The following is a 25,777-nucleotide window of genomic DNA, read 5'->3' on the forward strand; positions in this document are numbered from 1 at the left end:
CGGACCGGAAGCGTCCCGGTGCGCCGTCGTTCTTTTTTTGTGCGCTTTGGCGCTGTGGATCTTTATCTGGAGGAAGATAACGGCCCCCCTCCGAGAGGGACACCATAAATCGCTGTCGTGCGCTCTCGATGTGCACATGTGTGTGTTTTGTGTCGCGTTCGGCTGAGGAGCAGCGCTGATCCTGGTGCTCCGCTGATCCTCCTCCTCCTCCTCCTCCTCCTCCGCCGCCGCATCTCGTCCGTTCCCCCGCAGCAGCCGCTAGCTAACTTGACGATGATGATGGCGGTGACGACGGTGCACGACAGGAATTATCCCGGTGTCTCCGGCTGAGATGGAGCCAGCGACGCTCGACTGGAGTCGCCTGCTTGCTAGCTAGCTAGCGAGCGAGCGAGCTAACGGTGCCCGCCGGGATCGAGTGCGCCCGAGCCAAGCCCGAGCCGAGCCGAGCCGGATAACGTGAGCGCTAAATGGGTGCAGCTGCAGCCTCATCCCGCCGCGTTTGCTTTGGCATTATCAGACATTTGCACCCGCGGTCCGCCGATTCCCCTCAGACTTATGCCCACTAGCGGCACCGCTAACTCCGCCGATTAGGGTTAGCCGCACGTGACAGCGTCCCTCGCGCTGCGACCATTAGCTGCACCTCTGGCCGTCCTTGGATGCTTCGCTGACAATAATTGGGTGAGTAACGTGAGCCGCCACACTTTTACTACTCAATTACGGGCTGGGGCTAACATCCTGGAGGCGGCGGAGCCTGCGCTCTGCACCAGCCTCCAACTGGCCGTTTGAGGACTTGTAGCTCTCCTGTGTTGTGCAGCAGTGTTGGTTTATTTATTTATTTATTTTGGGCCGTGTTTCCTCACATCTGCCCCCGTTATGCTAACTCGACCCCCCCCCCGGGTTAGCGGTAGCACGCCGTCCCGGGCGGCTGGTCCTCCTGGAGCGGCTCCCTTGCCACTGCGAGGCGGCTAGCTAGCTCCGACAGCCCCAGGGATACATCGTACCCGACACCAAAAAAAATAATCAGAAAACCCAGCCTCGAAACATCCACAACCTGGACCTGTCCTCAGGAGACTCACTCCTCTGGCGTTCAAGTGTCTCCGTAAGGCAATGTATCGTCGCGATTATCGTGACAATAATCTCGCGATTGTTACAAATACACGACGAATCGTAGAATCTCATTTAAGTAACCGAGGAGTGCTGAAACCCACATTAAAACAACTTTAGTCGCATTTATTACAAGTATATTACTTTCATGATGGGCACTCAAGATAAATGGTGTGTGAGCAACACTTTCTGAGGTGTATTTACTGAATAACTTGGTAAGAGTCATTTCCAACGTGATAAGAAATAATGAAGCTGAAAGTATTACTGTGTACACCAGAGGTATCGAACTTATTAAAGTTCAGGGTATACATAAAGAAAATGTGTATAGTTTCACAAAACCAAAACATTACTACAGGAAGTGACTACAATCTCAATATAAAGCTAATTTTAGAAAAACATTGTGATGCAAAGATGCAAAATGAATGTCCAAAATACTGCATGTATTTGAGGCAAGTTTGATAGCATCTCTGTAGCTATTCTCCTGGCAGCATCACTGATATCTCAGATCTGGTGGTTTGCATGCCTGCCGCTCTTAACAAAATGAATTGTTATGAATTGTTTGGCAGGCTGGATTGGAGCCTCTTGCGGACCAGTTTTGGCCGATGGGCCTTTATGTCTGACACCCAAGGTGTAACGCAATGATCGGAGGATCCCACTCTTAGGTCATCTGAGTCATTAGTATTAGATACTGATCTATTAATGTAATCACAGCAATACGCTCACCTTACCTTATTTTTCTTTTAGGGCCGTTCACATGTTGAGTGTCAGTTTCAGAAATTCCTATAGGTTAGTACTACTATGTGTCAGTGTTTGACACACAAATATTTTGGTTAATATATACCAAAAATGTAAATGAAATCAGTACAACACATTTAATTGACTTGCCACTTAATAATTAACAATTTAACTAATACTATGTGTTAAATGAATGCATTTTGTTCTGTGTACTATAGACTATATGTGGCTGTGTCTTGAACAGGTACTGACAACTTTGTATTGTTTCATATTGACTGTAGGTAAATAGAAGATAACAAGATCCAATAACACACCCAATGGTTGTATCAGAAATGGCTCACTTATCACTGGTTCCCAGGAAATCATCGCAGTGAAGCCAAACGCTGACAAATCTGAGGCCTATACTACGAAGCAGGATTACCGTACTTGGGATGTTTCTCCTTTTACCTGGGTTGACAAACCCAGACGTTCGCAATCCTGGTTCGCAGTAGTACGAAACTGGCTGTCGGCTCAGTAACTGAACCTCGGGGTTTTCCGATCCTGATCCCGTCCACATAAAAGAGATGGAGGCAATTATTGTGTACGTGTATATAACCTTGAAGTTACCACAATGATCAAATCCAGCTTCGTAGTACAGAGGGAACTGTGCTTAATGGCAAACATTGCGGAAGCTGTAGTTTTTATTTTGACCAATCTAATAACAATGAAACAAAGTATTAGTTTAATTGCGAGTTCAAGCCATGGTTGTGTCAAAGAAATGTCACTGATGGTCGTTCAAACAGTGGTATTGTGACTCACAGAATTGTTGCACAACGTCTACAAAGCGGCACTGCTGTACGTCTCTGTGCAAACATGGAAAATAAAACCCATCTCATACATGCACGACTGTGGTTGTTCTCACAACTTTGCAGTTTGATTGTGAAACTCTTCTGGATTAAAACAGTTGGAAATAATTTTCAATCACAGCGGCTCCACCACCAGTTGCACGTGGAGAAAGGTTGAAAATTAAATGCTGAGCTTGCAAAATAAAAAATCCCTTGCATCCATTCAGTATATGAATGGATGCAAGTCACTCAAATTAAACGTCTACCACAGTAAAAAGTCCGCAGAACTTTCTCCAAGAAAGTGATTCACAAAATGAAGACATCTTAAAAAAAAAACTCAGAATTAAATATTGAATGTTTACATTTGGCATCCTTATTATTCAATAACATCTTCTCTTGTCTCTTTGCCTCCAATTTTGCTTTTGAGCGCAGAACACGGTCGATAGGAGTGCTTAGTTTTGTGACCTGTGGTCGGACACTGCGTTTTCATTATATATCGAGTGCTCTATACACAGCGTAGTAGTGCTTCCTCTACACTTAAGACAACATTACAGGCAAACGTCTCATGTAGTATAAAGAACAGTGAGTGATTTTTCTTTTATTTTTCGAACTGGGTTAAAAAATCTCGGTCCAGTTCAAAGCGACTCGACTCGTACGAAGGAAAAAAACCTTCAGCAGTGTTTCAGAAGGATTTCGGCTGAACAATCGGAGCGATGTGACGAGCAGCAGGAGCAACAAAGAACTTGCAGACCTTCAGGAGTGTTTTAGATTGAAGCATAAATGGAATAACTTGTGAACATTGACGACGGCAACAACTAATTTGTACTTTTGAACCCTGAAAGGTCGCTGGGTCAGCTCGCCCTGCTCTCCATGCCAATTAAAGGTCACTGACCCACAAAGATGGGTTGAATTGAGAGGGTTTATCATCATTATTATTATTATTATTATTATGAACATGTTGATGCTTAAATTTTTTTCCAGCTAATATAACAATTATTCAATTATGATTTAATCCCTCTGCTTGTTTCATTGTTATTGATTATTTATCTTGGGTTACAAATCGTAACTATGTTATAAATGATGTCGCGATCATTGTTTCTGCACCGTTTCTAATCAAGTTTTTATGCTGATAGGTGCCATTATTACTCATGTGTCCTCCCCGCCCAGCTATTTTCCTATACTAAAACCAAATCCCAACTATTAAACTTGGTAATCTTAGAAAAACAGGACATTTCTAGAGTCGATGGAAATCAGGCCTGCAAGAAAATGCTTGCAAAGTGTCAAATATAAATAACGCTTCACTTAAAAGCTTTCTGTAAAGGAGCAAGTTGAGCCACTTGTCGCTTGTTAGAGGGGGGCAGGGGTTGTTTAACGGTCATGGTCAAGGCCCCACAGCGCTGATCTGCTCGCTGTGGGAACTGAACCTGCGACATTGCAATCCCGATGACACCAAGTGAAGTTATTTGCCTGTAACTGTCCAAAACGTCACCATTACACCAATAATTATTTCTCCTCCAGGCACGGCGTTGATTGCAGAGCAGGTTGTATTCAGCAGTGTTTAGTCTGACATGTCCAGACAGTGCGATGCTGACGACTTCCCCTGTGTGTGTGTGTGTGTGTGTGTGTGTTGCAGACGGTGTGTATCAGGATGGCACAGATCTTGGACGGAGCCGGCAAACTGGGCTGGGTTCTCCTCAAGTCTGTGCTCCGCTTCGTCTTCATGTTCTTCAACAACTGTGTAGCCATCCCCTCCTACTGTATGTACCTGCTGCTCCTGCAGCCTCTGAGAATATGGGACCGCTCCGTGTTCTGGCACATTGAAGGAATCATGTTCAAATGGTTGCTGGCCATGGTGTCGTCGTGGGGCTGGATTGCAGGTTATACAGGTAAGCCGCCGCGTCGGTGCCGGTCTCCCGCTGTGGATGTGTGCGTTTGTTTCTGCCGAATGATTCAGCTTTGCTCTAAAACCAGTTCGAGCTTCACGTGTTTAAACTCGAGTCATCGAGGTCTGTTTATAGAGCCATTTAAACACCCAGACCCTTCAAGATCACTAAATGTCACTGCCGTTCTGAAGAAGCCTCCAGAATCTCTTTCAGTCTCTCGCGTCATCTGGAGACCCCGACGAAAAGGACATCCACAAAGTGATGCTTATTTTTTTTTTCATAGCAATACATTCAGTCATTGCAAGAAATTTTAAGAAACGGCCCAAATCTTCTAATGTGAGTCGCTGTGTGGAAAAAGGATTTTATTCAAAATTTTTAGTCTAAAATTGAAAAGACAGTTATTTGGTCGTTTCTCCTCTAATATATTCTTTCTAATTTGTTCTGTCGGCACATTACCAGCTTTCCTTAAATTTCAAGGCCACCTATTACACTTGATTCTCTTATAAGCAGGAAGTTTGATTAAATGGGATTATTTAAAAAAACAAAAAAACAATAGTGTGATCATTTAGTTAGAAGGTAGGCCAGTTTTGCAGTTTTGTGTGCATAGTAATGTTATAGCAGTTACACTTATGACTTGCTATATATATATATATATATAGACTTTGCAGACAAACATTGGATGTAGTTTAAGGATTAGTGAGTGATTACAGATGGTTGGCAAGGTACTCAAAACACTTGATGTGTATTGTTATTCTGCGATATTTAAATCCGCTTTTATGTTGAACTGGGCTTTCAATGTGAAACCGATGAGGGAAATTATGCTCTTTTGATTGTTTCTCCGCTAGTGTCTGGCTTCATATCTTTGTTGTTCTGCAAACGGTTAGACATCTTGGCACAAGTTTAATGTTTACATCACTTATCTCAACATTTCCTTTTGTTTGCTAAACTAGAAAGTTCACTTCAAATTGTACCAGGATCCAGGATTTTCCTCCAATGGTGTGTTTTCTGTTTTTAACCACCTCGGTTAACTTGCATGCATTTCTGATGCATTCTTCTGCATCTATGGACCATGTAATGTTACGTCCAATGTGGAGTTGGCTTTACTTTCTGAATCTCTGCAAAGTATACTAGCAAGCCAATCAATACCACTGAACAGTATATGTTTTCAAACTAAAAAAGCGAATGAGTCATGTTTGCTTCCAGAAATCAAGCTTAAACAGGAAGGGGACATCATTATCTTGCTAACTCTGCAAAATTATTCTTAAACATATTACTTTGTTCATTCCTCATAAAAATATATTAAAATGACCAGCGATCACGGATTTTAATCCAGGTACAAACCAGAAACAAAATCCAGGATCCAGTTTCTCCTCCAGATTGACCACAGCTGACCAGCAATGTGAACATCAACACCAGTCTGCAGACTGCGTTTCATATGAAGTGTGCCCTCCTCAGTTGGAAATAAGGCACTAACAGGGTTAGAGGCAGATGGTTGAATTGAAACGAGACAAATGAAGAAGAATGAATAAAATGCTCATCTTTAATTTGAATCTTAAACCGCACAGCTGCTCACTGCAGCAGCTTCAATAGACGACCCTCGAATAATCAAGATTCCTATGGAAATGTTGAACTGCAAAGCTCAAGCTGCGTCAGTATGCATAAAGTCAAATGTGGTTATTTATATTTTTTTCTATCCACTGGTCAAAAAGACTACGAATTGACCTGGACTGCAAGTTCAATACCTTCTAATTTACTTAAACTCTGGATCAAATGCACAAGTCCTACCTAAACTATTATTACTTATCTTCTTTCGCTTCATTACTTCCACGACTTAGCGAGCGCACTAAAGGTTTGTTGTGGCACTGTGATTGTTAGAGTGACCGGTTTTGGAAGAGGAACTGCAGGATATCACCAGCGTCTGCCGGTTCCTCTTCGCCGGCTGGTTGCGTGTTTCAAAGTGACTCCAGCTACCGTGGTGTTTGGTTGCACAGAGCTGCGAGCAAAATGCTTACAAATTGCTAAGTGGTGAACACGGGGAGCAACAAGGCGCACTGATTAATAATTCAAAGCGCTCGGCCTATAGAACACCTGGCCGTGCGTCGAGGAATACGGAGCGCAGGCCTTGATTGTCTGACTGATTGAATAACTGAAGTCTGATTTAAATGGACTTTCTCAGCATTGTTATTACTTCTCTTGAACTCATACATCCGGTTGTGTTGTAGTGGTTTTGAAAAAGGCCTCAGATAGCTGATGCAGATCGGGTGTTTTTGTTTTACAGCAGTGTGAACAGATGAACCTGGTTTGGGTGTTGCTAGATGGGCTCCTTACTCGGGACACAAACCAGATCTCAGACCTTGGCCTGACCTTGGTCTGACCAATCACGTCGAAATTGATTGACCTGTACAGCGGTGAGGTCGTAGGGCCACGTGCTCCTTTTAAGCGTCTCCTCCCGTGAACGTGCTCGTGTCACTTTTTTACAAAAGACCAAAATCGCTGTGCCATTAAAAGAATGTGCAAGGTCGACGGGAATTTCATGAGATTTAAAGAAGAAAAAAATAAAGGATCGAAAAGGACTGGCACTGAAAGCAGATTCGTCATTATTATTTTTTTTCTACATTGGCACAGCTGTGATGATGTGCGCTGCTCCTTCTGAACAAACATCTCCGGTGTTTGAGACGGGGTGACTCGTGTTCGCCGCCGTCAGGTATTTGCCGTGAACTTGAGGGAGATCTCGGGCTTTCGACAGAAAAGTTGACAGTACGGTGATGTAATCGGGTTGTTGTGGAGATGTCCACAGTTGTCGGTGTGCGTTAAGTGTTAGTAACCTGTGCTCAAGGGCACTGGGGAAGTCGGGCCTGTGTAAGCAATAAGCCTTTTAGTGTGGGAAAACTCATAAAATGGAAACACTTTATGTTCAAGGTGCCATTGTTTCTCGAATGCATTTAAAAGCTGCTGCAGGCGCCATCACCTCTGTGCAACAATCTCACCATAGCAACATTAGCAACAGCAAAAACAGTCCAATAAGCATCAGAGCGTCCTTCGTACGAACAATTACGCATGACGTGAACAAATATACAGAGGTCGTCTTGGTGCGTGCAGCCTGATTGTACGGAGTGAACGACTCGCGAAGAGTAGCTCTATTCACTCCATTGTAACAGTCTAGTCTCATAATACTGTCATCCAGTGGTACTTTTTTCATGTAACGCATTTTTGTGTGTGTAACTCGACAGGGTAATCTATATTAAAAAAAAAGAATGCAATGGGGAAGTTCTGATTTCATAAGAGGTGGTTTTCCTTTTCTTTAGGCCATGATGATTATGGTCACCATTCAAATCAGAATGGTGAACATAGATTGTGGATTTATCATATTTAGAGACATGCACCCTTTTGATTAAAGCCTTTTGTGGTATATTGTGGAATATCTGTTGTTGTTATGGTGTGACTCGTCTATATAAAAAAAACAAGTCAGAAAAGGCACTTTGAATTTACAGTTAATGGCATTTTTAAAAGTTCTCCTGCTTCTTAAACACATTTGAATATTTGGTTGTAGCACAAAATAAGCATTCAGAAAGGTGATGAATCTGTTGCAGCCCTGAATTCTTGACAAACTCCCAGACTCCCTTTTTTTTCCCCAGCGTAATGAAACCATGTTTTATTGATGACATGCAGGGGGATTGATGTCATTTTGCTGACAGTATGACAATTTCTTTTCCCGAAACTTGGTTCACCCTGCACTTGATTTCAAGAAAAGCTCAGTACGTGTCAGAATACTCACTCAGAGCTTGACACGGCGCTGTAAAAAAAAAAAAAAAAGGATTTATACGTTGTATATTGCATGACATTCACTTGAGGAGGTGCAGTGATGTTAAGGATTTGTCTAACATGGCTTTATATATCAAATAATACGTGAACATGCAATAATGAACACTATCTTCCTACAAATCACTTTCTTTTGTCGCTAATTCACACGAGCTGTGACGATACGGGATAGTATCTTGTTTTTTGGGGTTATTTGTTAATTTTTGTGTTTTGTTCTTCTGACTCCCGCCCACTGGTCACCACCTATAATATAATGTTGGGGATGATTAAGTGAACTATGGTTTGTTTTCAACACTCTGCGTCCGGTGTGCGACCTTTGATTGGCACCTTTGTGTGCAATCATCTACAGTTTATTGGTAAATATTCATGATCGTTCCAATCGGGTTGAGTCGGTTCCACAGGTTGACCTCTCATCTTGTGGAAATTACAGAGAAAATCATGAACTTCATGTTTTTTTTTTCCATTTATCTCGAAAGGATAATTTTATTTCTTAATTATTTTTCTAAATACTGCATTAGATTTTTGCTGTCATATATTTTGACGCTTTAATTGAACTTGTACAACAGAATTGAGATCACACTGAGCTGTATATGGCCCTCTGTTTACCCATTTAGTGAAAATGTACAGTTGTTGTGGTAGTGTGAGGTTTGCGGACTGTTCCAGTCTGTAGTGTTCATTTTGAAAGGTATCTTCAATATTAAGATAAAATTCAATAGAGGTCTGCATTTTTCTTTTAATCACATGGAGCTGGAACAAAAACTTGCTTCAGCTTTCTGCTGAATCGCCTTTTAAATGTCATTGTGGTTTAAATATATGCAGTAACCATATTGCAGAATTATGGCTGAAGTGCAATTAATAGAAACATTAATGACTGTATGAACTTGTGTGATGCAGTAGGCCTGTTACCTCAGCTTCATCCACACTTGCAGAATATATGTCTGCTAGGTGTAACTGAAAGTTGGAAGATTGCTGACTCGGTTGCATTTTGTTGGGTTTCTTTTGCTGTAAATGACGCACGTTTACCAAATGTGTCCGTTTGTTTTCAATGCCACATGATGGAACACATGTTGAAACTATTTATTGAAGGATGCTGGTTTGGTAGGATTGATCAGTCTCATACACAATGACCATTAATGTGTATTTATAAAAACTGTAGCTTTTCTTTCTCGTCTCCTGCGTGCTGAAAGCAACGTTTCACAACATCCTGTTAGCGTAGAGTATTATGTAGCATTGCGAGTTCCATCGGAGACCAGATCCAGTTTTCAACTAATAGAAAGGTACCTTTGTCCCTCTGCCATCAGTTTAAGCCCTCAGTAAATGACTGATCTTACTAATACTGAGCCTTTGGTTTCTTTAAGACTCTTGACAACAGAGGTTCGGAGGCGTCGTTTGTTCTCCGCCTTATAATCCTCCTGAAACCTGCAGGGGTTCACCTCGGATCTCGGCAGAGTACAGTGGAGGCAGCGCAGGCTGATGTTTGCGCAAGTCATTCGGCCATAATCAAGGCAATCTGCTGAAAGTCATTTAAACTGAATCACAGGCCGACTTTCGCTGAGCTAATAGTCCTTCACCGCTACGAGCTCCATAGCTTCACTTTACGGTGCCGCATAAGCATCGATTCAAATCGGTGTAATTATTTTAATATAGACGCTAATTGCATTGTAATGCAAGATAATAAGCATGTAATTATTGAAGCTACATTACAAGAGGGAAACTTTGTCACTGTAATAAAGACCCTTGACAATAGACATGCGCCTAAAGATCTGATGTATAATCGTATGACGCTATTATGGTAGCTTAAGGACTTGTGGGAATCTATTTGGATTTTTCTATTAATATTTGTGTACTTAATTCAATTTCTGTGTGTGTAATACGTTTCTGTGTTCTGAAAAGTTTGCGTGTGGCGAAAAGGACCCGTTAATGTTGGTTTTACAAATGAACTTTACTTTGCCGGGACAGATCCGTCTCACTCTGGGTTTTCTTTGCCTTCAGTGTGGACTTGCAGGGTCACAGTAGCTTTTTGTTCTGCACTGTGTCTCCGTAGCTGTTCATAACACTTATACAGTTTACATTTCTAGTTTGTACATTATGGTCAGTTTTGATCCAGGCCAAGAATTCCTCCAGAATAGTTGCATAGAACAACAGTCTTGACATGACGGTAAATGGATGATAACTTCCTTAGTGCCTGTCAGAGAGAGTAATTCATTTTTGTTGAAATGTGTTGCACTATATGCCTGATTTTATGTAAGGAATGAAAGGACACCTATCGATGGTTAAGTTTAAGCAGAGATAAAGCACAAATGTCCTTTATTTGTTACAAAATGCCTCATAATACAAAATGTATAATCGTTTTGAATGTTGGGTCATTTTCTAAAAAAATCTGTGGAAAAATAAAGGTGTGCCTGCGAGTCTGATGTGAGGGTCTTAAAATCCAAAGTTTTTCTCTGTCACGACAGAAGAGCAAACTGCACTTGAGTGGTCGATGGCTTCATCTGAAGTGGAGGCAAAGGGAGACATTTATTTGTCCACACATGTATGTTTACATACAAACATTATACATATTACACATGTACAAAGCGGGTTGCTTGTTATTCGTTACGATATAAGCCCCATACATTCAACCCTACACAGCGGCTTCCTTGCCTTTGTTTTTGTTTGGCATCTTAGACATTCCAGCCAATTGTTATCAGAGTGTTGAAATTAAGCATTTTTTTTAAATGTATGTATTGAATGAAACAGTATTGGTGTGTCATTAGTGCAACTTGAAGGGATAATGAATATAGTTTTCCAGTAACTTGTTGGAATACAGACCATTTTGATACAAATGTCAGGATGTTGCCTCACAAAGCCTGAAACAGTCCTGTATTTAGAGAAATTGTATTGAGTTGTGTTGTCACTCAAGCTGACCCCTTTTTTTCTGTTGTCGAAAGCTTTACAACTGTATTTGGTCCGATGAGATCTCTCAGACACACACACACACACACACACACACACACACACACACACACACACACACACACACACACACACACACACACACACACGCAGATGCACAGTGGGCATAGACAGGTGCACTAAAGCCGGCAGGATTAAGTTTTCACTGCATGTTGCCTGAGTTGGTGGGCCGTCGTCCTGCAAAGAGATCAGAGGCTGCGACTGAACATGCAGACGTTTGCACACTTGCATCATGGCCTTGAGTTGCAACTCCAGTCCCATCAGGTTTGGGAATGTGACGTTTACATGAAATTCTTTGCTTATGCTTAAAACTTACATTCTTAATTCTTTCTCATGCCGAGGACCGTCTTGGACTTTTCAGTGTGTTGTTCTGTTTTATCCCACCTGACTGGTTCACAAATGAACCCGTTTATTACATTGTTCTTTTTTGATAATCTCCTTTGGATAATCAGGGTTTTGATAGCAGGAATGCTGAAAAAAAAGGGACAATTCTTCCCGGTTTTTATCGAGATGGAGATTGTTGACGGATGAAACATTAGATGTGGTGTCGTGGTTGGCCATTCTATATGAAGACACTGAACCTTAAGTTCACGTGAATAGTGTGTGAGCACTTTGCATGGATTGGATGGATGTGATACATCAGTTAAAGTACATTAACCTCTAGGGCGAGAAGTGCACAAACTTTTTTTGACTAGAGCCATTTAATATGGAACTTGGAACCCATATTGATCCAGGGGCCAGACTTTGAACATGTTTGTCTTAAGGAGCACTTTATAAATATTGCGCAATTATCGTGTACCACATTCTGTAGTCTGTGTACACCCACAGACATGGTCGCCATCACTTGGCTGATGGGACTTCTTCTCTGGACTGTGTGGGCGTGTACAGATCGTCTTTGATGGACATTTCACTGACTGTCCTGATTTATCCACGATGCACCTGTTAGGGTGAGTCAATTTACAGCGATGAGTCTTTATAGTTAGGACCTTGCATCTTTATAACGGTATTTTCATTCATTATTCGGCATTGGAAGCAAGTGATTTGTGCTTGTGCTTATTGATCCAACGAGAAACAAAATATCCACAACCGATGCCAGAAACCGATGCACCGTGAAATGCTGCTCTCAAAGCAACGACCGGCTGCATTTTGAGAAGCCTTTTCTTCAGCAGACAGATACTCACAATGTCCTTGCAGAGTTTGGTTAAAGTTTCATGTAGATTGAGATTGACTTGTGTTGACAGTGGTTTCCTGTTGCACCATTGCAGGAGTGAACTCTTGTGAAGTGATGCCGCTGCAGCGAAAGTTAAGCTGCAACTCTTTTCATCAAACATGTTTGCATTAGTTGCTGGTGCGTCCTGTATGCGTTTCTTCCCTGGAATCTATTTGATAATTTTGAATCGGTAGAATGTAATTGATGCAGCTGACTTTAAGAACAAATTAATAGGGTCAAATTGACTTTTGGCTTTTAATGAGGGCTGTAAATGAATGGTAATTCATGAAACCTATTGACTCTAGTTAACCAATGCGGAGACCTTTTTTTAATTGGATTTAACATCGAGCCACACTGTGTCGTCTGTGAGCCCCGCTGTTTATGTTTGGACCAATGTTGTGAATGTAGTTTTATGTATGTTTTAATTCATTATTCAAACTTTGTTTATTCAGAGATGAGGTACAAAAAAAATACTTTATGATAACAGTGTCCACAATGAACTTTTTGACATTAAGTACAACAAATGGGACATAGCAGGGTTACACATGTTTTCATATTAAATTATATGACCACAGGGATCTTCTTCCTCTAAAGTAAAAGTAATCAATTCTTCCTATTTTTTTTTTTAAAGGTCAGTTCTATTTCTTACAGTGTTAAGTCATCTTTTCCATTGTAAATAGCCCTTTCACGACATCATCCTTTGTTTAACGCTAGGCCGTTCCCCACTGAACCTTTATCCCACCATGAACATTGCCTGAACTCTTCTGTGTTTCTATGTTGGTTTTAATATTTTAAGAGGTTAAAAAAAAATCTGATAATGCATCCAGCCTGTGCTTTTAGTGATGAAGTCTGGTCTCGCGGTGAAACTGACCCCAGTATCTCAGCTGGGATGACGTGACATGTTGTGGAGACTTTTTTTTGAGGTCCCATGACCCTGATTTAAAAAATGAAGTGATCCACTCACAACTATAGGTTTATTAAATGAAGTTATGCAAATATACAGTTGGTTCAAACTGTGCTGATGTCAACATTCCTACTAATACAGGGCTGGCAGACTCATTTTATTTCCGGGGCTGCATACAGCCATGTAAACGGCTTCAAATAGGCTGTAGCAGTAAAAATGATGCCACGATAAAGCTGGAATACAAATGCCCTCACTGCTCTATCTCTAATCTCTGCTTGGTTCGGTGTTGTTATTGGTTTGAACATCATATTGTAAATCCATTGTTATCACGACATGACCATGCACAATACACGCATTACAAAGGATGGCTGAACTGCAATGTTTTCATGCACTGTCCATGCTGGGCGTGTTCAAAATCACAATTTTTGAATTGAAAACAAGAGTGTAATTAGCGTGCGTTTATTGTGAGAGTAAGTTTGAAACAAGAAGGGATATAAAGTTCTAATTAATGCATACAAACAGTTTAACCTTTGTGATGGAGGGCCCAGCTTCCTATCTTTTGAAAGTTGCTAACCTCAAGCAATCTACTCACATTTTGGTTTCATTGACGGGAATATTTTCTTTGTGGCATTACAAGCAGCCACACTTGTGGTTTTCTTTTCCAGACTACAGAATATACTTTGTGTTCAACTCCCTTTAATATCGGCTCCAAAGACGGTGTATCAAATGCTTGTATGACACATAAGGTGCTGCAGAACCTTTCATGGTTTCGACAACAATGCAGAGTGCTGGCCTAAACGCACTTTGGGGATTAAAGCGGTGGTAAATTTACCAGTTACTCTCAAACCGTGGCAGAAATTATATACTGTTCCTCACCTTGATAGACATCTGCTGCTGCCTCCTACTCTGCTTGTTCTATTGGGTTGGTTTTGTCATTTTGGTGCCTCGCTGCAGCCATACTTAAGTCATAGTGCACCAGGATTCAAAATAATGCGTTCACATTTTGTGACCAGTGTCCAAAGAGTGTATTGAGAGTGTCTTTATCGTTGAAAGAACTTTATGGCTCTCCAGTGCCCATAATGCCGGCTTGTGAGGCTTGATGGAGTTTAGAGCTGCTCGGTGCCTTTTTAATGTGATGCATGGTAATTGTTAAACTTATTGCGACATGGAGCTGACTAGTTGATATGCAGTGTAGGGAAGGGGGAAGATCCGGTATCAGGTTCTGATACCAATGTAATTCACGGATCGGAAGTTTCCGATCCATGAAGCCTTGTCTGTGCTTTACTGTTGCTGAATTGAGTCCACAAGTGTTTCTCTGTCGGCTGATCTGCTCGCCGGCTGCAAAATGTGGAATAGAGTTCCTGAACGGAGGCAGGCCTCAATGAGACGCGGAGTAATGAGTCAGGAAATCCGTTCCACGGTTTGCGGCCAGCTAGCAGGCCAGTATAGTAGTACTGTGCGATTCAACTTTTCATGACATGTCAGCTGTTTTGACGTAATTTACGCCCAAAACGCCGCGAAACACATCGACGTGCAATGTTTGCAAAGCCGTTGTATAACAAGGCGGTTGCTCTGCATGCAGCCAGGCGTCACCGAGGAGAACAGCGGTATCAAAACAATGGAAAAACAGCTCCTCCATTCTGTAGCAGGCGATTCACAGCTCCGTGAAGCTGCCCCCTTCTCCATGCAAAACTCTTTGAAAATAGTCCCAATCCTTTGTACTGCGTTAGTGCTGGAAACACTGTTTGTCCTGCTTTGCTGGGGAATTTCCCAAGGATTAATTAAGTAATTTGGAGGTTTTAAAGTTTATTGAGAGAGAGGTTATGGCAAGTTTATGATAAGATAATGAGTTTATAATGAGCTGATGACGTTACGCAGACCCAGACAGTCTAAATTGAACAAAAATAGTTTGTACTGCTTCCTTTTCTGACCTTATTCTAACCTCAAGTTGCCTTGTGAGAGAATACATTTCATACTTGCCTGTGGAGAGGAGTTTATTACTGCCATTTAAAATCAACAATAATGATAATAGTGTTAAAGCAAACAGAGATCTGGTATTGGAATAGCGTCTGTATTGGCAGATATTCAAATTCAGGTATCTGGATCAGAAGTGTTCTGTGCATCCCTAATGCAGTGAAGTGTTGAGTATGTGCAATGCAACAGTTTAAAAGGAGAAAACAGGTGAGACATCGCAGACTAGGTCTTAAGTTTGTTTTTAAAATGTATGTCAACACAATTCCTGTAAAGTAAAATAGGTGTGTGATTGCATTGTTTGGTCTGCAAACTTAACACCAATAACATAAAGCTGCAAGGCAGCTCTACAGGAGGAATAAAACCCAACCGTCGGCCAAGACTTTCATCATGATTGATGTTTCATCATAATCCAACAAAGCGTGAGATGTTTGTTAAACTAATGTTAGCTTGTGATTGAAGTCGAGCTTAAGATGGCTTGTTTGCTCAGCTGAACTCCTGCCAGGTAAGCATTGAAGAGTTAATGGACTGTGAATTGTAGTTTGAACACCTCCGTGTTAGCATTGTACTGTAAGAGCAGGAAAAAACTTCACAGTCAGACTTTCATTATCCGCCGGCTGGCAGTATTTCACCATGTGCGTCGTTGCTCTTCACAAAGTCGACAGAGTAACTAAAAAGCCCGCTCTTTGAGGCTTTTTAAAATATTTTATTGGCCACACTTTTCATGAACGAGATGTCATGGTGTCTTGCCAATTCCCTCTCCTCTCGAGAGGAACTGTGAAGTGTCCAGCCAGGCGACAAGGTCGACGGTACGGCGTTTAGCTGACCACAGATACGGGATTAGACACTGCGCCTGCAGCATGGCTGTCGTCCCACTGTGCTAACTGTGTCATCTCTCAAAGACAATTTCCCTAATGTATTCTATCTGACAGATGACCCATCTCTGTGATATCATTTACACTCTTCTCCCGCAACAATGGAGACTTCAGCAAGCACAAAGGCATGCTCCTTATGAGATGACATTGCCTTCAGGATACGCACACCCCGTGCACCCCATGTCCAAGTTCCACAAATGTGTCATTTCTCTGGAAGCGCACTTTGGATTCCCGCACCCCGGAGAATTGGCGTTGCTCCGCCGTGGCCAGGAGGTGAGGCGAAGGCCCAAATTGGAACATTCCAGTAACGCATTTCGATGCGGGAGGGACGGATTACACTCACCGGGGAGACCGCAACATGTGTTCATGTTGAGCTTGCTCGTATCCTATAATATGCGCACGAGCCGAAAGACTCGACAAATGACATAATCGGATATTGGCACATGTCTGAGGTAGATTTTGTAAGCATGGCGAAAGTTTTGAGTAAATCAACTATGATTCAACGGGGAGGCGTGTGCTTGTGTTTGTCGTTTGCTGCTGTTTGTGCTCACAGATCTGCTCGTAAACCACTTGATTTTTCAGGCGCGCATTAGCAGTGTGTGTCTAAATGTCATCGGCGTGCTGAATGGCTCGCTGGAGGGTACAGTGGGTTGAAACTTCAAGGTGAAACGGGAGCAGCTTGCAATCTTTAAAAAAAATAAATGATTCTGTCAAGGAAATTATTTGGCCTTTTACTGCGAGGCATGCAGAAAGGGTTAACGCTGACAAGCGCGGTTCAATGCCTCTCGACCACGGTCATGACGGCCGCTCTCACGCCTCATTCAGTCCAACATTGAATTGCTTACGTTTGTACAACAAGCAGTGCACTTTTTGGATATCAGCCTGGTCTGTTGCTCACCGACTGCAGAAAAGATAAACGTTCTTCACTTTTGAGGCTCATTGTGTTCGTTTTAGAATGAAAGATTATTATAGAATGTTTTGGATTTTTAATTTTCTTCTTTCAACAAAAGCTCTCTTGAAGATGCAGATTACAGCTTTTAATAGCAAGTTATCATCTGGTGTCACGCTAAACTGAGTTCCTCAAGACCGCGTTTTCACAAAGTGTTGTTGAGGTCGACTTGAGAAAACCACATTGAAAATTGTGTTTGACATTTGTAGTAGTTGTGCCTTCAAAAGCCTTGACTTGATAAGTAGTCTTACCTGACGGTATGTTTGGGATAAATGGGCAAAATGTACTTGTATGCCACATGTAAAGGCTTTTAGCAGTTTCAACACGTCTAAGTGATGAGTCACATTTCAACACTCGCACACGTTTTAACGCTGAAGTGCAATATGTCCACGTCATTCGGAAAAACTTTATTCACTAGCAATGTTCTGGGTGAGTAATTTGTCTCTCCACTATATGGCATTTTAATCAAGAATAGTTGGTTAGCCTCAAAAAAAGAGACTGACCAACTCGGAAAACTCTGCTTTTAGCGCAATTTATTTTTAACCGTTGAACCTATTTTTATGAGAAAACACACACACACTTGCACTTCCTTGTGTACCGACAGTTGTTTTGGTTTGAAGAAGTTTGAGGTATGCATTCTCTGATAGTGATCTTCATACCAGTACTGGTTTTAGGTCTGATACAGTGTGTGGAGTAACCATACTCATGACGGTGCTCCAGTATCACCACACCTGATTCTACTTTAATGCAGCTTGACAGCAACTGACCTCAACCTCTCAGCAGCCAATCATTAAATAAGGAGTCGCCTTCCTGGAGCTTTTAGTAATTCAGACTGCAGATTACATACCAGGCTTGGCATTGTGTAAATAGCCCTTTTTTTTCCCCCTCCTGATGATTCTACCAGAAAAAATGCAGCTCTGTACTTGAGAGTGACTTCGGGTTTCGATTCTCACACAGACTTGAAAATCGGGCCGTTTCATTCAGGAGCAAGATCACCCAACTCTATAACCTACTTTGTTTTTGTGAGCTAGTTTTAAGGCAAGGACCTCCTTCATTTTCCCCCAAAAAGGCGTTTTGTCTAACCTTGAATAGAGAGTGTGAATGTGATACTTCTGTGTGTAATGATAAATCCTGGCAGGTTTTTTTTTTTTCTTAACAAAAGGTGAGAGTTTCTCTTTTCATGTAGTCTTGCTGTCTCTCGAGGCTGCTACACATAGAAAACTTGTGATCACACCTTCTCTTGTGCCTCATATTTACCATGTACCGTCTCCCATCACATGGGGATGTTACACTCTGTGCACGAGGGAACCCACTGAGGAAATAAGAAATGGCAACACCAGAAACAAGAAAAGTTCCTTCAATCTAGCTTGTACTGCCAAGAGCTGATTAAAATTATCTTGCGTGTGTTTAAATGTTGTTTTCCCTGGAACAAATCCATTGAACCCCTGATTAAGCTACTGCTATCTCGTTCTCAGGTTCGTTGACATTTCGCCATGCACCAGATATGTCAGGCTTGTGATGCTGCAGCTGCCTTGTGTTGCCTTTTTCCTAATTAAGATGTTAAATTTGATGTGTTTAAAAAATAAAAAAAATAAATATTTGGATGAATTATCTGCCAGAAATTGAAATATAAACTCCCCAGTTGGAAATGAAGCGCTCACTTCACTGCGCGCCCTGAGGCTTTGACTGATGAAACATTTGCATAACGCAGAGCCAGAGCTGCTTAGACCCACCCTGAACTGTGGGGCTCGTGAGCAAATGGCAGCGACCCAGCCGAGTCTGTTAATATGCAGAGCTGTTGAAGTGTGTTTAATTTGTCAAAGAAGCTCCGGTGTTCTCCTGGAGGTCCATTGTTGGCGCCCCTCATCTCGTATGTGCGGCGTTTCCTTTTGTTGCAGCTTCTGTGTGTATCCACAAACAGACACCGGTGAATGGGGGTTGAAGTAGCCTGTGTGCTCTGGATAGAGGCTTGACGATGAAAAACAATGAAGCGAATGCTGCAGATCCTCTTCTGCAGATGCTGATAGACGCGGGTCATTGTTGGGTCGAATGCTGCTACCAAGGAGAAACTCTGCATCACTTGCAAACAGGAGCAAGGGTCTGTTCATTCGCCACATAATTAACCTTAAATCACACTCATCAACAGCTGTGGTGTTTTTAGGTTAGTTGACACACTCTGTGACGTGCGATTTTTAAAAACCTGTGCTTATCATGTTTTGCTGCTCTGTCAACTTCCACTGTATCGGAAGTGATGTTCATCGATGTGTGGTGATATCGGCAATACCATATGATTTTGCAATTACAATATCAGAACGTGGTGATCCTGGTACAGTAAGAGCTGGATAATGTGACGTGTAATTAAGGCTTCTGCTGCAAGAGCGCTACAAGGTTCCCCACAATCATTATAATCTGTTTGGTTGTTGTGCTGGTGTCACATTAATTGCCAGAATTGTTTTTGCTGGCCGTCGCCGGATACCCAACTGTGATACTGACCGTCCAATCACGCATCTCGCTGCACTCCACAAGACCCTAGATTTTAAACCACTATGACCAATAATTACAATAAATCAAACCGCTGCAATCAGGGGTAAAGTTTAAAATGGTGAAGAAGCTTGGTGGGACAAAAGGTTGGGAATCACTGCATTAGTCAGTAGTTTACTTTCACATCGACTTCTTCCGTTGTCGTCCAAAAACTGCACCGATCCATGAAGTTTCCATGACAACTGAGCCCGACACCGTGGCGAGTGCCATATGCATGTGGCGACCTCCTGGGTACGGAAAAAAAGGTTTTTGTCCAGTGGAAACGGCAGCATGCCATGCAATGTACTGCCATCTATATGCACATGTATGAACACTACCTTCTGGTTAAAATGACACTGGGGTGAGAAAAAGAGATTTGTGGAACAGGAACAACCTCCAATGCAGAGCTGATCACACAACCAGGGGCCTTTGCAGTTCAAACTTGTACCCCAAGTTGGACAAAAGAGATTGTGTAAATCTAAAAACTGACACCATCATTGATGGATTTTATAAAGGCGTAAGAGAATGATGTGTTTTGCGTTTCAAAAAACCATGTTCTTGAGTTTATGACCCCTCTTAAAAGTGACTCCATTAATGACTCAGCCATTAGATCTGCTCGCTTCTGGGTTTGATTGTCTTGAATCGCAATTGTGGCAATCACCAGCCGATCACCGACTCCGTGTCGACGTCACTAATTCAATAAAAAAATTTAAGAATCCAGAGTCTCTGGCTGTGACATTTAAATAAGTCGGTTGTCAAGTCATGAAACGGGAAGTGAGTCACATCGCCACAGCATTTTGATGATTGAAATGTTTCAGTGGGTAGATGTGAACTCGCTGTACCTGTATGCAGTCTACCCTGCCTGATGTGCCTCCACTTGGCCCAAAGAACTGGAGCTTGCAGCTATATTTTACTCCGTATTATTTTTATCACGTTGCCGTTTCGCAGAGCCTCGCTAATGTGTTATGTGGTTTCACAGAGGAGGGAACCAATATTTGTGGACATGCAAATAAGTCTCATCTCCTCTCGTGTAGCAAGAAGCAGATCCAACATGCTGCTTATCTGAATGACAAATGTTCCATCAGTCAGGGAGCTCCCACACCGGCAAGTCGGCTAACAATGCGGTGCGTTGTCACAAAGTGTGATGGCTACGTCTATAAAATGAGGATATTTGGTGACCTGCGATGCTGTTTACTAAAAATAAGGCGGCATCACCAGAAAAAAAAAAGAAAGAAATGGATCTAAAACAAAAAACGTCTGAGACGAAGAATATGCTAATAATTTGTACCCGGTGAAATGATTCATTTCAGTGTGTTCAGTTTAGAAGAAAACTTGTGGATAATGAAATAACGTCTATTGTAAATTGGGCTTCTTTGGGCTGTTATTTGGGAAAACAAATCTCAATATGATGTTAATAGTATCTACTTACGTGTTCGTAATTTTCACAGATCATATTGTAGCTACACCGCGAGGCAAGATTAGCTTAAAAGAACTGTTAACAATCAACAAATAATCTTAGGCAGTTTATGGTCCAACTTTGAAATATTTCAATCTTTCAACACAGCTGCTGTGAGACAAGCTGCACCTCAAGCATGAACGATGTAAAACTATATATATATATATATAAAAAAGAAAATAGGACTTCTTCCTTCTAAATAAAGCAAAGCAGCTGGATCGTTTCTGTGAATACAGCTTTTCAATTGAATCCTAGTCGCACATGTAGCCCCCAGGCTGCACGATGATCAAGTCTGCAGGACGGTGATCTTCTACAATATCTGGCTGTAATTTGAATGTCCAGACCAGGATTTGAAAGTCTTATCGTTTCAAACTGTCTCTCCTTTTTCACGAATGGTTTCCTCTTCTCTGCTCCTGACGGTCAGTAGTGAAAGTGCCTGTGATCCCGTTCCCTGATCACGTCTCCGTTCTCGTTTTTCTAACCACAGTCCCAACAGTTGTTGGATGAAAATGCATACTCGGTTATGACTAATCCGGTCCTGCACACACACAACAAAAAAGCATAAAATCCCACTGACGTAATCATCCAAACCACCTCTGGAGGTGGCCTGAGACTCATCAGACCACATTAAAAGCAAAGTGTCGATGTTTACACAACCCACTTAGGAGATGGGTACACGGACATGAAGTTTCCCGTTCTGGTTCAGATGCAGAAGAGATGCAGATGCGACAAGTGGGTGGAAGCTTGCAGTCTGAGCTTCGAAAGCGCATGTAGGATCAGGAACAGGAAACGCCGATGTTTTGTAATGGAAGATATGCAAGTGTTGACTGTGACGCGGCAGATCTCGGTATGTGTACTGGTTATGAAATGACAGTGTTGGTATACTGAGAGGCACGCGCGTAACCCATTTCCCCCAACTGAACCGTTTGTTTTTGTTGTGGATGAGCCGTAATGGTTAACCATCTTGCATCACAGCCATTATCATCATTTTTTCCGTTCGTTGGCGTTTACATGTTTTCTCTGCATACATCCACCCTGCAATGGATTAATGTCGTGAAAATGAAAGTGCGGGTATGATGAGGAATGTTAAAACGACGCCAACAATGAGGAGTTTGTGAAAATATGTAGAGATTTCTGATGTTTGTTCATGTTTCCCACTCCTTCGCCCTGACTTTCCCTCCTTTAGAAGTTTGATTTCTCAGTCTTGAGGGTTGTTATTCTCTGACTGTCATGACGCTAACGCGACTCCACTCTGAAAAGCCTAAGGCGTCATAGCTAAAGCAACACAGGTAAACTTGTGATAATCATGTGATAATCGGCTGCAGCCTCCATTGGTGTGTGAATGTGTGTGTGTGTGTGTGAATGGGTGAATGTGATCAATCATGTAAAGTGCTTTGGGGCTGCTCTCAGTGAAAAGGTGCTATATAAGTGAAGTCAAAATTCAACTAGTCTGCAAACATCATGAGTTATCATGACACAGACTCTGCTTAAGTTTTTAGTTTTTTCAAAACGTGCCCTTTTTGTGTGCGTTTTTCCCCGTAGTAACGGAGTGGGGCGACGACGTGCGGCCGATCTCAGAAGAAGAAGCCATGGTCATCGTCAACCACCAGTCCACGGGAGACGTGTGCACGCTCATGATGTGCCTGCAAGACAAGGGCACGGTAAGAAAGCACTGAATGCTATTGAATGTCTCCTGAGGAAACTCTTGATGTATAAGGTTTCTATTATTTCATGAATTCATTCTGTGCGTGAGCCGTTCAGTGATCTATGAACCAGAAGCAGAGCTCGGTGCTGCACATATTGCAAATTATTGTCATGGTGATATCAACGTGCACATTTCCATGCACTGTGTATTCATGCTCTTTTGTCAATATAATTGTACGAATAGAGGCCCCAGATTGTGTGGATAACAAACCCTATATCATTTTGTCAACATTGCGCCATAACTGGTGGCAACAGGCCAAAAGCACAGAAATGAAGGAGGGAAAAAAAAAGAAAAAAGAATGTCAACAACTGTCCAGCTTCTGAAGTGCTTGTTGGTTGTAAGTGCAGACTAGCTTGGGCTTAGGGGATAGATAAAAAAAAAAAAAGAAAGATAAATATATAAACAAACACAGTTGAGTCTGCTTTTAGTTTTGTACTTCCAAATAAGAACGCTGGGGTTGTTGACCTGGACCACAGGTGACACTGTTGGCACACGCCAATAAAATCATTGGCGCATCGGAAGAGGCCCCGTCTGTGTGCATATTGTTTAAAATCGTTTGGAGGCATGTTTTTAACTACAAATGAGGTTCTCCTTGTTCCAAATTGGTTCATTTTCACCAAATAAGCTTCCCAATGTTGTCCCAGTGGTTCATACTAGCTGGCTATTCAGCAACTTTGAGTAACCGCCTTTTATATCAACTAATTAAAAATGTTATTGCATTAAAGCGGAACCCCTGGAGATGTCGTCTTCCTTGCAGCACAGATCTGCAAACGCCGTTCCCTCATTCACTCATTTTGCCGTCTTATGCAGCTCATCGTTTCTAGAAGTCTTTGGAACAGTGAGCAAAGTGATCAGGACCTCTGAAGCAACACCACATGAATGTTCGTTACTGCTGCTGGTGGTTTACACCAGGCCAAATCAAACCAGAATTATTTTTGTCAAAGGGGAGCCGCCGTTTGAGCCGTCTGCTGGTTCCAGCAAATGATAGCGACTCAAAGAAAAGTTTGTTTGACAACTGAACTAAAGGGAAAGTCCTTGTTGAATGCAATGACGGTTGGCTGCCAGGATTATGGTTTTTACACGATTCCTTTGTGCTCACTTAGTAGTTTTCTTCATTTCATGTATGACTTTTTGACGGGTCTGAAGGGAGTTGTGTTTGTGTTTTGGTTTGACAGGGTCTTTGTGGAGTAAGAAACTGCCAAAGCAATGAGGGAGTGCTGTGATGAAGGGCGTCGGTGCCTAACAGGGCTGTGGTTTTGCTGGCGTCAAATTTAAAATTGTCCTGCAGTAGAATGCACACGAATGTGCAAAAAAAAAAAAAAAAACAAAGTCATGAGGTGGTTGCTTTGCATGTTGCCCCACCGATCTCTGCTAACGGGTTGGAAACAAAATGTGCAAGCATCTCTATGTATGGCAGGAACATAACAAGAGATAAACTTCACTGTCGGGTGTCACAGATCTTTAATTGCTTCAACCCATAACATTGTTTCTTAAAACAACCTTTTCAAATAACCGCAACGCCTCTTCTGCAGCAGTGCTAAAGGAGGAGTGTCGTCAAGGAAGCAACAAGCTGTAGCCGACAATAATTGTGAATTTCATTTCGCATTGCACATTTTTGTAGAAGTTTTGAGAAAAGAGAGACGTAATTCAAACATTTCCCGGTTGCGCACATACTTCCTTGCCCAGAACACAACCAAAAAAATTGCCGTTGCCGTTATTTATACTGTGTCTTTCTGCTCCTCTAGTCATGTTAAGATCAAGCTGGGCTTGATGTGGCTCCTGAGCTTAAATGAGTTTGACACCCCTCCTCATGTGTTCCTCCTCACTGTTTGCCGGCAGTGAAACATAAATACAGATTGGGGGACAGATGTGTTGTTGTTGTTGTTGTTGTTTTCTTTTTTGCTCTGGAGCTGTCTGCACTGCACAGGCACGATGACATGATCCGCATCAACCACTGCATCCCTGGCCCAGTTTATCCTCTTAGCACTGAAAGGACAGTAAGCTAAAGCTGCGACGGTGCAGGTCAGAAGGGTGGAAATGCTCCGAGGGGCGGTTTGAGTTTGGGGCAGAGCTTTTTCTGCTGCACAGAGGGTAAAAAAAAAAGAAGAAGAATTACAGAGGTTGATTGTTTTTCTTCTGCTCTTTTCCCAGGTGGTACGAAAAATGATGTGGTTGATGGACCATGTGTTCAAATACACCAACTTTGGCCTAGTGTCCCTAATCCACGGGGACTTCTTCATCAGACAGGTGAGAGACGCACCAAACATCTGTTTTGCATTCCTTTAATCAACATTACCACACACAGCTTCGCTTTTTTTGTTGTTGTTTTTTTTTTTTTTTTACCAACTCGGCCCCTTTTTTTCCACTTAAGCCCCGTCTCCACCGCACAGAAAGTACCAGCCTAGACGGGTTTAAACCGCTCCGGCTCGCGTCTCACGACATGTAAAGCAGTCTAAACCGCTCTAGACCGCTCCAAAGGCGACCGCTTTTCCGCTACCCATCCGTTGGGGTGCCGGGGACCATGGAACGGGTCTGAGCTTGAGCTGCTGTCTGCTGATTGGTCAGTGATTTACTACACGCCCTCAATATTTTAATGTGCTGGCTGGATGAAGCCTCTGCTGTCAGTGTGGTCAGCTGTGCTCTGGTTGTTTTTATTTTCATTTTCTTTTCTTTGCTGCTCAACTAGTGTTTGTTGTGAAAGAGCGGACTTGAGGCAGGGGGAGACCGGGGGGAGGGACTTTGCATCGCGTTCGAGTTTTCTGTTTGCAGCATAGCGCTCGCCGTGGCGCTGATGTGCGTCCGTGACACCGGAGTCTGGAGCTTTCGTCTCCGGCGCTGACCGCTCCGCTTTCCAGAGGCGGTCAGCG

General features: G+C 42.4%; 1 protein-coding gene across 1 annotated transcript in view; it reads left to right on the forward strand.

Moving 5' to 3' along the window:
• Positions 1-119: 119 nt before the first annotated feature.
• The window catches only part of lpgat1 (lysophosphatidylglycerol acyltransferase 1), a 57,315-nt gene continuing 31,657 nt past the window's right edge, over positions 120-25,777 (forward strand). Inside the window, exons 1-4 of the mRNA XM_080513668.1 lie at positions 120-678; positions 4,297-4,549; positions 22,748-22,866; positions 25,062-25,157. Coding sequence (XP_080369794.1) covers positions 4,312-4,549; positions 22,748-22,866; positions 25,062-25,157 — 453 coding nt within the window. The 5' untranslated portion in view covers positions 120-678; positions 4,297-4,311. The remainder of the gene's footprint in view (positions 679-4,296; positions 4,550-22,747; positions 22,867-25,061; positions 25,158-25,777) is intronic.

The sequence above is a fragment of the Blennius ocellaris genome (genome assembly GCF_963422515.1).
Source record: "Blennius ocellaris genome assembly, chromosome: 18".
NCBI classification, from domain to species: domain Eukaryota; kingdom Metazoa; phylum Chordata; class Actinopteri; order Blenniiformes; family Blenniidae; genus Blennius; species Blennius ocellaris.